The 12,268-nt window shown below is 39.4% G+C and overlaps 1 protein-coding gene across 1 annotated transcript; it reads left to right on the forward strand.

Moving 5' to 3' along the window:
- Positions 1-8,354: 8,354 nt before the first annotated feature.
- On the forward strand, positions 8,355-11,832 carry calm2a (calmodulin 2a (phosphorylase kinase, delta)). The gene is made up of 6 exons (XM_077729581.1): positions 8,355-8,512; positions 9,186-9,216; positions 10,049-10,192; positions 10,263-10,369; positions 10,439-10,574; positions 10,662-11,832. The coding sequence occupies exons 1-6, from the start codon at positions 8,510-8,512 to the stop codon at positions 10,688-10,690; spliced, it is 450 nt and encodes a 149-aa protein (XP_077585707.1). The 5' UTR covers positions 8,355-8,509; the 3' UTR covers positions 10,691-11,832.
- Positions 11,833-12,268: the final 436 nt, after the last annotated feature.

Raw genomic sequence — 12,268 nt, forward strand, 5'->3', positions numbered from 1 at the left:
GTATCAAATACATAGAAACTAGAAAAAAAAGTGTAATATTTGGATTTCTTTCTGAAAAATGATCACAACACCAAGAAAAAAAACACAAATTTGGTTGATTTTTACAGATTGAATGGAGATGTGCTGAGAAAGGAGAAGGACTGCAGCTGTTTGTAGATAATGCTGAAGTTTTTGTCACTGTCGGTAACAGCTACACTCATGATGCAAAATTTTAATTCCGGGCATTTGTGTGAAATTGAAACCGATAACCTTTTTATGCAACAAATTATTTTTTATCAGGGGTCGTGCACGTAGGAGAGAAAGACTTTGCAGTACGCTGCATTTCAGCAGATCGCTGTGCAGCTTTGTATGCTGGTGGGCTACATGTGCTGGTGTGGCGTGTGGAAGGCCACAAACAACTAGCAGCCCTGGTGGAAGTTCCCCAGACATTTTACAACCGAACAATTGGTCTCATGGGCCTGTGGAGTACTAACCGCTCAGATGACTTCCTCATGTCTGATGGTCGTCTTCTGTCTTCAACCGACCGTGACCCACCCTCAGAAGACGCACTGCATCTCTTTGGCTTGTCCTGTGAGGAAATTGCTAAAAAAACAAAGATGCATACAAATGACATGCCTTACATTCAGAGCATTCATAGTTTCATACAATACAACTATAATTTATGTAACCAACTAACACTGCCGTCAATGGCAGCCAATAATAACAATAAATGAGTGCCCAATAGGGAGGAAAAAAACAATATTATAATTTGTGCATGTAAGACTTTTGTATTCCAAACTTAATATACTAATTACAGTAATTGTGTCAATAGGGGCAGTCCCACCACCAGAGAGCCTGCTAATTTCCTCCCCTCCATTGAATCCACTTGAACCAGTCTCTCTCAAAGAATTGCTGGAGGGCGTTAGTCCTGATGTAGTAGAGCAGTTAAGGAGAACCTGTCAAGACAGTATGCAGTGTGTACATGACAGTCTTGCATCCAGCAACCCTAGCCTGGGGCTTCAAACACTGAATGCAGAGAAACAATACCAACATTTAGCCCAAATCTATGGTAAGACGTCTGTTAGTAATTCAAGAATATCAGATATGCCCTTGACTAAATTCGATGGGGCGTTGTGTACGTACGTGTATGTGTTTGTATGTGTGTGTTCTGGTAGGCAATACACCTCCCATAGTGACAGAACCTACACTAATCCATGCTCAGGTCAACTCTCCACTCAACATACGGATCATTGCTCAGGATCCTAATGGAGATTCCATCTTTTATTCACTACTCTCACCAAGACCCCGACAGGCCTCCATTGGCAGTGGTGAGACCCAAATCCACACATATCAACATGTATCTTATCCATGCTGAGGGATGAGCCAGGCAGATAAGCTCTGATTGAGATCATTTTTCATTATTCAACTGCATTATAATGATTGAAGTGCAATCAGACTACTCGTATTTTTCCAATCTAGTTGATGGCTACTTAAGTTGGACACCCCTTAACATTCAGCCGGTCAAGTTTACTATTAAGGTCTCCGACATGCGCTCCAGCTCCCTGTTTACACCCATTCTGCGTATCTGCAACTGTCTCAATGGAGGGACGTGCTTGTCTAACAGCATCGTTGAAAATCATTTGCAGGGAAAGTTCCAGGTGAACGTTTCTATTAACATATACACTCTATTTTCACCTCCAAATGTATTACATTGGTAAGGCTGCTTCCTTCATTTACCCATTTAGTATTTTGTCTTCATTTTCTGCTTTATCATTCATGTCTCAGGTGTTAGGGTGTTTATGCCCAAAAGGTTTCAGTGGCAAGTTTTGTGGGAACATTGCAGACCAATGTAAAGGCAAGCCGTGTTTCCGAGGTGTAAAGTGCCAATCAGATTTTCCAAATGGAAACTTCAGATGTGGGAACTGCCCTGAAAATACGGTGTCTCATGGAAAGGAGGGATACAAGTGCTTTAAACATGGTCAGTCGTAAATAAATGACTACCAGTAAATCCTAAAAAGCATTTTCAAAACTCACTGTTGTTTCCTAGACATGTGCATGCCTCCGTATACCTTCCCTTGCCACAAAGATGCGACTTGCTCCAGCACCAAACAAAACTACACTTGCACATGTAAACCAGGCTTTTGGGGAAATGGATTGAATTGTACAGGTATGGCACACCTTGGAGGGGAATAATCTTAACTGTAACAAAAATTGATCCAATATTGCCTGTCTGTACATGTACTGAAGATATAGACGAGTGTGCTGAGATGTCAACTTGTCCCAATGCTAAATTTGAGTGTAAGAACATTCCAGGTTCTGTTGAGTGCTTCTGCAGATACCAGAATGATATGGACACTGATGAATGTGGTATGCTTATTTTATGTTCATTCTTGTGAATTATTTTGATACCTTCTTTTATATGCAGACTATCTTGTAATAACATACCATCTGATTTCCACAATATATTGCATTACATTATATTCCTTATACACTGCATTTAAAAAGTATGTTTAACACTATAAAAAATGCTGTAGTCCAAGATAATGGCCCCAATTTCTGTAGGTTTAATACCTAATTCCAGGAATTATAATACTTGTTATCTTAAACTCCACAGGTGACTCTGCCAACCCTCCAGGTAATTATTTATTCAAATTTCTTGTAACATGTTATTTAGTCGTAAGAGGCCATAACACTGAGGTCAAATGTGTCACCAGGGGAAAACGTATTTATTGTTTCTGTGGATTGGAAGAGGAACGGGCCAGATGGACTCGAGCAGGTCGGTTAATATCCCTGCGGTAATGACTATCATTTCTGGCAGTGAATCACAAGTGGCTATTCAATTTGAACAGGAACACAGATATGTATTTTTCTTTCAGATGGTAAACATTCTTTCTCAAGGCTTCCAGAATAAATTCTATCATGCCAGAAAGAAGGATACGGGACAGACTTCAAGTCCACGACTGGTGAACTATCAAATTAATGTGTCCAGTGACACACCTCACTGGTACATCAGAGACTACCTTGCCAGAGTCAGCAGCCACTATGACATCGACGCCATAGAAGTTTCTGGTAAACCCGCACATCCCTAATTTCCCAATTGCCAATGTATTATCCTGTTAGAGTAGAAAATTGACATGTTTTGCACAATTTTGTCCCTTATTAAAAGCCTATCCACCCACAGATCTGGATGAGTGTCAGGCCAAGGAGGTGGCATGTGTGTACCCTGCACTATGTACCAACACTTATGGAGGTTATAGGTGTGTGTGCAATGGCACAACGGATGTAGATGAATCACAATCTTGTGTATTAAGTGAGTATCGATACATTTTTTGGCATAGAAATCTGAATTACTTGGAAAATAGTGAAGTTTGAGATATGTCACATGCAGTCACAGTAAATGAGCAACAAAACATCCAAAACATTACTAATAGAAATGTCTAAAGTGTCAATCTGTTAACAATTGAATTTCAAATTTAGCGGAAAGAGACAACGTTAACAGCAACAAGAACCTAAATCTGAATCTTATACTGGGCCTGGTTCTGGGCATTGGCATCCCACTGCTCCTCCTTCTGGCTGCACTAGCCTGTTTTTGCTGCTATAAGAAGACAGTGACTGGAGAGTAAGTAAACTAAGCTACACCTAAAATATATTCATAGATCTTACAAAAAAGTGCATTCTGGCAATCTTTATATTTTGGTCTTCTGAAAGTCACTGGGAATTAGAATTAAATTGTTATTGTTTGTGATTATTTGAACTTAGAATGTTTTGTCCATGACTCCAGCATTTGTATACAGATACTGACGATATGCTTGACACATCATAAATTCAAATGTGCTTTATGGTTTTTCCTTCCCTTGCAGTTTGCCTCACCTGTTAACTGAGAGAATTCAGGAATCTCAACATTCTCAACCCATCAACTATTCTGACCCAACTTTACATTACATGACTCACTGCAGTCCCCGCATTATAGACAATATCACACCCCGGCAACGCATCAGATAACACATGTTGAATTTACTATTATACATACAGCACGTGCATGCTTGGGACATAGGCCAAAATACATAATACATCCAGACATGTAAAACAAATCTCAAACTTAAGCAAGTTTCTGAAGCTGAAGTTTTATCATGAAAATGAAAGATTTATTTATATGGCCAAAAACAAGTAAACCTGAATGACGTTGAAAGGTTTTTTTTGTCATTTATTCGACTGAATAATGATCAAGTTTGATGTGATGTTTTGACTTTAGCTCCTGTACAAAAAATGTCAATTAAAGTCAGCAGCAGAAAAAGAAAATCTCTTGTGCCAGTTGTGTTAGCCCCCTGCAGCCCCCGTGACCCTTGTGAGGATAAGCGGTTCAGAAAATGAATGAATGAATTTCATTAGTATAAAAAAAGCTCAAATTTCAACTCTATAAAATGACACAAGTTGGCATATTACCATTCTTCTAGTCCATCTTTCGCCTGTAGTCAGAGGGGGATAGGCTCCAGCACCCCGGGACCCTGGCAAGGTTAAATATACTATGTTGAACATGAATGAATGAACTTCAGAAGCAATTAACGTGCTGCCCACAAGATGTCACTGCTGAATCTTCCAAGCAGACCAGATCCATCACCTCTCTTTTACCAGTCTAAACCAAATTTCAGAAAACACACAGGCAAGCTGCATGTCACCTGCTTTACACACTTCCTCTGCTAGTGGCCAGAACATATTCAATGAAGAAATTTACTTTAATTATTAATACTGCTACCACTACTAGGTCACATTAAACATTCTGGGAAGAGAGGACAGGTCCATGTGATCGATAAGGAATCGTGACAAAAGAAAAAGAAACCAGTGTGGGAGAAATTACCCTTGCAAGACAGAGTTGAAGTGCCTCATTTCTGGAAAGTCCGAGAAGCATTTTTATGAACACCCGTTCTACACAGATACTGCAGCAGAGGAACTTGGAGGCCAGCCAACCAGGGAGGAGTGCGTGAGAGGGCCAGATTGACAGAGGATGGAAGGGTGGTAATGAAAAGAGAGAGTGGAAGAATAAGACATAGCCATTCGATTTGTCAGCCATACAGACCCATTAAAGAGATTTGTCTTGGAATACATTATGGTAAATGTTTGAAGTTGATTGGTGAAAACAAGTGTGGAGACTCAGAAGTACAGTGTCCCGTACACAATTGATGAGGGAACACCAGGATGTCTATTTCTAGCTAGTTTTTTCTCATTAGGGGGAAATTTTGGATTTAACTGATGATTATGCGGGAGTCATGCGTATCAAATACTAATATTGCACCAATATTACCCTTGTCTGGCTCCCGATACCTGGCTACTAGTGATTAACTGAGTTAGTTTTTGTTGTTTTAGTACTTCAGTTGGTGATGATTTGAAAACCAAATTGATTCCAAGAGTTGACACAACTTGTATAATTCGTCACATCACCAGTTAGAAATTAATCCATGGCCAGTTTGAAGGTTGGATTAATTGACCTATGGCCTTCAATGTATATGACATGAGATGTAAGTAAGCAGCTGGTAAAAGTACCTTTTATTTTTACTATTCCAGTTATGTTTTATTTGCTGACCTTAATTTCCACTACAATTGACTAATAGAGAAAGTGAGTATTTTTCCCAATACTGCCATTCCAGATTTTATTATTGGATGAAGTAAAAGGTATTCATTTTCACTTTCTGGGACTTAGAACTGCTGGATATGTCTTCTGATCACCTCAAATAAGACAATTACAGGAAACCTTCACAAAAAAAAAAGAATATGCCGACGAGGATGGAAAACCAAGGACATGTTTTATGCTATATCCATTTCCTCACAACATGATTGAAACAGGCTGGCCCGAATAAATCCTCTTATCCGATTTGAGGCCATTAATCATTCCTGACTTGTGATGTAATTTTGGAAAACAAATCATCTCTCAGTAACAGGTAAGCCAGCGTTCTTGATGGGATTGGTTTATATACAGCAAACGCGTTGTTGGACTTTACACGCCTAATACTGTTATTGCACAGCTGTAAAACCAACCGTACTTCCTTGAAGTGCTTTGCTTTGGGCTCATCTACATCTTCTACTGGCAGAGCCATAGCTTGAGCTGGTTGGGGCGGCCCGACGTTTCAGATCTTGCTGAATTACTCGTCAGTCATAAAAAATTCATCGATCACACTCATTCAATATTGGTTTACCCTCAGTGCACACATATTGAAAGCTACACAAACAAGTATTTAGCTCGCATTTCAGTTCAAACATGGAAATAAGACAAAAGCAGCTAGTAGATGCAAACACATTACGTAATGATCTTTTCATTGAAAGACACCTGACATTCTCTCTCATGAAAGGTGATCTACTCACTTGGCATTGCACCAACAGGTGCATTACACGGCCTCATTTATACGTAATGTCGTCTTTCGGTTTCAGAGGTAAACATAGCCTTATTATTGTCACTCACCTCACATGCTATACATCTATTAAAACAACAACACCTTTTGTATTATCTCAAGGGGCAATAATGATGAATTGAGTTCTATCTGCTAAACTACAGTGAACTTTAAACCCTCTTGGTTGGAAAGAAATGAATGAAGCCACTTCATTAAAAAAATGTTCTGGGTCAGGCAATGACCGATAAGGACATTTATGGTTATGAATAGAAGTTACATATTCACAGAAGTGATGTTAAGTATGTGTAAACTCTTGCCTTTCATTTTTTTTTCCTGTTAAAGATAAATAACGTGCTTTTTCTGCAAAACGCGATGCAACAAATTTTATTGTCAAAGTCTTGCTTTGTTTACGTCACAGAGATTTGTTTTTGGTTTTATGGAACAGCAAGTTATGCCTCTCGAGCTTTAATATGGGCTCCTCATATTAACCTTTGACCTTTAATCACCAGTGTTCTTCACCAAGTCCTCTGGGAGCAATTCATAGATGAAAAAAAATAGCTGATTATGCATGCCGGATAAGTATGCCAGGTGACTTACTTTTATATTTTCATGTTCACTAGTTCATCCTACTAGAGATTTTCCATGCAGTCATTTATATATTTTCCAGATTATCTGGTTCTTGTGACAGGGCTAGGCTTTTTTTTGCCGTCACCGCTTGGCATTTCCTAATCTTGAATGACAAAAAGACCCCTGTATGAAAACAAATCCAATGCGCTCAAGATTATACAGGTTGCAAAAAAGCCTGGCAGATTGTGAGGCCGCACAGTTGGTCACATGACCTGGCATTACCACCGACGGAAGTGGGGAAACACTGTGTATCCTCTACGCACAGACACTGGAGAGTTCTTGGAGTAAAATGGGCGTTACAAGTGCACATCTACAATTTCTCCACCACCTCCTCCGTCTCCCTTCAGAGGAGGCCTGAGATAGGTGGCGGCTGGGAGACAGGTGTGCAGTCAAGCATCAGCAATCATGCTATTAAATTCTTTTTCACAGTAACTGCATAATTAGTTCTGAAAATGGACTATCAAAAGTATTGTGGCACCGATACAATACTAATATCAGTATCCATGTGGCATTAAAATACACTATTGTAAACACCCCAAAAAAATAATGGGGTGATGCTGCGGAACGTGTACTCTGTAATTTAGTATTGAAAGGAGAACAGTTGTATAATTTATTTAAAAAGAAACAAACAAGAATGTAGTATTAGCATTGGCCAATATTATACAGCCAAGTATTGGAATGGGGTGCCAAAAAATGCTAAGGATGCATCACTAATGGACACCAATTATGCAGAAAAGTTATCTCTAAGTAGCTGAGATATAGACATTTTTGAAGGCATAATTTTAGAAACATCACATACACGTCCATCTCATTATGCACACCTATTAAATGTACCCTAGGAGTTCCAAATTGGGATTGCACTGCCATTCATTTTAACATTCAGATGAAAATGTAATTTGAGACTTGGAATTTGTGTCAACAAGCAGATGAGTTTTTTTCTTTATCTCTAATTCCATTTATTAGTAGCTGAACTGTCTGGGAGTTCCCTTTGCCGGCCTGCTGGAGATGAAGCACCACCACCACCGACGACAGACAGGATGTCTATGGCTACTGGCTAAGATGCAGCGAAACGCAGAAAATGGGGAGTGACGCATTGCAGGTACAAACAAACCAATCACAGAGCGCCATTTCTTTCAGCAAGGGCGTGTGCCTCATCACAGAGACGCACAATGTAACCATACGCTGTAAACTAGACTCCTCTCAGTTCAAGTATATAATTCCTTCTATAAAACCACAAACTGATACAAAAGACAAAATCTAGTAAAGTGTAGTATTAGATTTCAATTGGTGTTGGTGGATTAAATAAAATCTTTGATGGATCATTTATATTCTTGGGCAAAAAATGTCAGTTGAGCGGAGGGATATTAGAAGGAGGAGGGGTTTAGGACAACTGTTAAAGGCGAACCCGGTTGCAGTCGGCGGCGCTGCGTCCATCATTCAGGCTGGCAGTGTTGCGAGTTAACGTGTTAGCTTAGGCGTGCTAAGGATTTTGTTCGCGTACAAGCAGCTCTATCTACATCGCAATGGTAAGTCAAAATAAATGTTAGGCTAACATCTGCTACATCATCACGGCAGATCGTAGTTGTTGTGCGATGTAACGGGACTTTGGAATAACGGCAAGCGACACCGCCTTTGAAGTTGCGACCATAATGTCGCATTTTTGGTTAATTGATGCCTTAAGCTGACTCTTTTACGCTGTTTTATGCAATATTACTGAACTGCTGCCTCTACTAGAAGATGAAAGTAGACGGATTTTTCAGCCTGGGGGTGTTCCTTTAGATTTGGCGCTCTTACTGATAATCTAATGATGCCAATATCTCGTTAGGCGCGATCGCGATGATGTTTTGAATAAAACTATATCAGTCTATTACATTCAAGATCCTCTAATATGTGCGACGTTTTTGCGTGCTCCCGGGGGAAGATTTGTCTTGTTTGGATGCCGCCAAAATTGCGAGCCAAACGTCACCATATTCTTGTGCCAAAAAGGCTTTTTGAAATGGCTGCAATGTGGTGAAGTGGACACTAGGTGGGAGCTATCTTTGGGCTCTGCCATTCCCATTTGGATTCCTATTTGAATCTCATTTAGATTTTAATTGCAAGTGTATGCACTTTTATCATCGACAATTGAATGTTGCTAATAAGTCATTTATGATGCGAATTTAATTATCATATTTTGAAGTAATGTATTTTTCTTTGCAGGCTGATCAGCTTACAGAAGAGCAGATTGCTGGTAAGCCATCTCTGCATATCTCTTGAGCTGCGTTTTCCACATTTTCCAAAAGGCCTTAATAATTTATCTTGCATCCATTGACTCTTGCCTTCAATCTGGTCTCTTGGGTTTCAAATTGGGCCAATAATGCATTTCTTGATGGAAAATGCATTCATGCCATCTAACAAAATATCTGCTGTGAGCCCGAAGAGTCCTTTGCCCAGGGTGTGTCCTTGCATGGAATGAGTGCTTAATTGGAGTAGTTTCATTTGAAATATAAATGTTTGTACTGTTATATAATGTTGGCTGCTTGGCCCAGTTAGTGCTACTGTTTTATTTTTGCCAATGTGACAATTTGGAATGGTAGAATGTGTATTATGAGTTGGCCTGTCTTTAGAAATTATCAATTTTAGTTAATTTTTTGTCTTTAAATTTATTTTTTATTTATTTTGCAAATAACTGGCAGTTTTTAGGTTGTGTCTTCTGTTACCACGATCAATGGGTGGCTCTGTCTCACTTAAGTACAGACAGCAGCACTGCAGTGTTCCTGCAGGAGACATTGGAAAATTTTCTTTTTACCTAAATATTGGCCTTTGCTGTGTTGATCCTGTAAATAGTTGGCTTGGGTGTTGTATGGCATAACAGAGGCCCCATTGTTCTTTATTGTCATCAATCCCGTTTCCTCGTGATGCCCCAAAGTAACACAAGTCATTAGCCCCCTAGCCAGGTGGCTTGTGTTTGGTGTCATCGTCTTTGTTGAACTAGAAACCATTGCCTTTGGAGAATCAAAATGATGTGTTGATATTGGAAACACAAGTGACCTAATTCCTCATGGCGTCACTTCCCCTTCCAGAGTTCAAGGAGGCGTTTTCACTTTTTGACAAGGATGGAGATGGCACTATTACCACCAAAGAGTTGGGCACAGTCATGCGCTCTCTTGGCCAGAATCCCACAGAGGCAGAGTTGCAGGACATGATTAATGAAGTTGATGCAGATGGTGAGTGGCTTTATAACATTTGGGGTGCCTCCAAACTAGGGACCTTCAATTGAAACCTTTTGCTTTTCAGGAAACGGCACGATAGATTTCCCGGAATTCTTGACCATGATGGCTAGAAAGATGAAGGACACGGACAGTGAAGAGGAGATCAGAGAAGCGTTCCGCGTCTTTGATAAGGTAAAGGCTTTGTTAAACTCAAGACTGGCTAATACTTGAAAGCTAAATTTTTTTTAATGGAATATTCAGGACGGCAATGGGTACATCAGTGCTGCTGAACTCCGTCACGTAATGACAAACCTCGGGGAAAAGTTAACTGACGAAGAAGTTGACGAGATGATTAGAGAAGCAGACATTGATGGAGATGGGCAGGTCAACTATGAAGGTTTGTACCCTCGTTCAGATTTTTTTTTTTTTTTTTTTTAAATCTGAGAGCTCCTATCGTGATATTTTTTTCCACTCCCTTCCACAGAGTTCGTACAAATGATGACAGCAAAGTGAAGGCCTTGTACAGATTTCGTATATAAATAATTTGCCTTTTTTTCTCTATGTAATTTATCTGTAAAATCTTATTAACCCCTGCTTCCCTGCCCCTACTGCTGTCCAAAGGAACTGCATGTAAACTGCATAGGCTCTTGTCCCCCATGTCCCATTCTTTTGCTGTCATGGTGTTTGAGTGACAAACGGTCATCCAACCAGATGCCTGCGAGGCCCTTGGGAGCCGGACGACCGACTCCTCTGTATTGTGCTCAGGGCCTTTTTGGGCAAGGCGACATTGGAAACCTGTCAGCTGGTTGTCACTTGGCAACCCTGTTGGCATGGAAACAATGTAGAGGAGTTGAAACTCTGCATGGACTATGGACAAAGTATATATGGGAAATCTCAGCATTGCACTACTGCAAAAAAAAAAAAATGACACGGGTGTATCTCCTAGGTACTCGTACAAACTCTTTTTGTATCTGCTGTTCTATATATCAGAAAATTACTAATCTTACCATGCTTTTTAAATGTTTTACTCACTTTCTTTTTTCTTTTTTTTTTTAAATGGTCTCTGGCCATGCCTCAAATAATCCATTCCAAGTTGTATATTTTTGTTTTCCAATAAAATTTACAATCTACCCAGATTTGATAATTGGTCTTATTTTTCAATTTTGATTGAGTTATTAGCGACCATTTTTGTATTGAGCCGCCTGCTTTTTTTTTTTAAATGGAAATATCCCCCCACATTTGTTTTCACTAATTGTGAGCATTATTTCCAATTATCATCTGTCATGTACCAAAAGCACTGGGAGCATTAGCCAATGCCTCTTAATGTAAGAAACTCTGAGGAAATCTTCCCCATTTCAAAATCGCAGTGGGATTAAAGGCTTTTACTCTGGAAGTGTGCACAACAGTACTTAACATTTAAATTGGGCATGAGCTGTCACTGACCACAGGCTGTGTTGTCTGCTCCTGTTGGCAGAGCATGTCAAAGCTAAAGGCCACATGTCTTATTTAGCTCAATCTCAAGGTGTTGAGGAAGAAGCATAGATCTGAAGCTAATGTTTTTTTTTTTTTAACAAAAGATTTCTAGTTGAGTTTGTTACAGTAGCTTGCAGAGATACTAAGTTTGTTACTTTGACAAAATAAAGCTCTATTGTGAACCCCTGCCTTGTTTGAATTTTGTTTCCCTTGCTCAATGTCCATATTTATGGAACTGTATGCTGTTAAAGTATTTAAATTTGTAAAGGAATATACTACTTTACATGCATTTACAAATACAAGATTTACTAAATACTTTAGTAAAATTTATAAGTATAATCTGTCTGGCATTTGATATCAGTCTTCTAAAATGTATTTCTACTTTCCAATGTACCAGTCAAACATCAGTCTTATAAAAAGCAAATTTCCAGCTTTAAATTGTCCCCCTTTGTCTCTAACTTGCATTTGTCTTTAACTCATCATCCAGCTACTAAATCTAAATGAAGTACCCTGCCAACTGAGCACAATGTTAAAAAATTGATAGTGAAGTCGCTTCTATAGTAACAGTCACCGTTTTAATGTCGCCAAGGTGTCAGTGGACTTCTGGTCAGTCACATA

The sequence above is a fragment of the Stigmatopora nigra genome, chromosome 12, assembly GCF_051989575.1.
Source record: "Stigmatopora nigra isolate UIUO_SnigA chromosome 12, RoL_Snig_1.1, whole genome shotgun sequence".
In the NCBI taxonomy this organism is placed as follows: Eukaryota; Metazoa; Chordata; class Actinopteri; order Syngnathiformes; family Syngnathidae; genus Stigmatopora; species Stigmatopora nigra.

What these genes read in the sequence shown, in the direction of transcription:
- calm2a (XM_077729581.1), top strand. An exon ending in CGTTCCGCGTCTTTGATAAG is followed by an intron (nt 10,370 to 10,438) that starts GTAAAGGCTTTG and finishes TGGAATATTCAG; the next exon opens with GACGGCAATGGGTACATCAG. An exon ending in TGGGCAGGTCAACTATGAAG is followed by an intron (nt 10,575 to 10,661) that starts GTTTGTACCCTC and finishes TCCCTTCCACAG; the next exon opens with AGTTCGTACAAATGATGACA.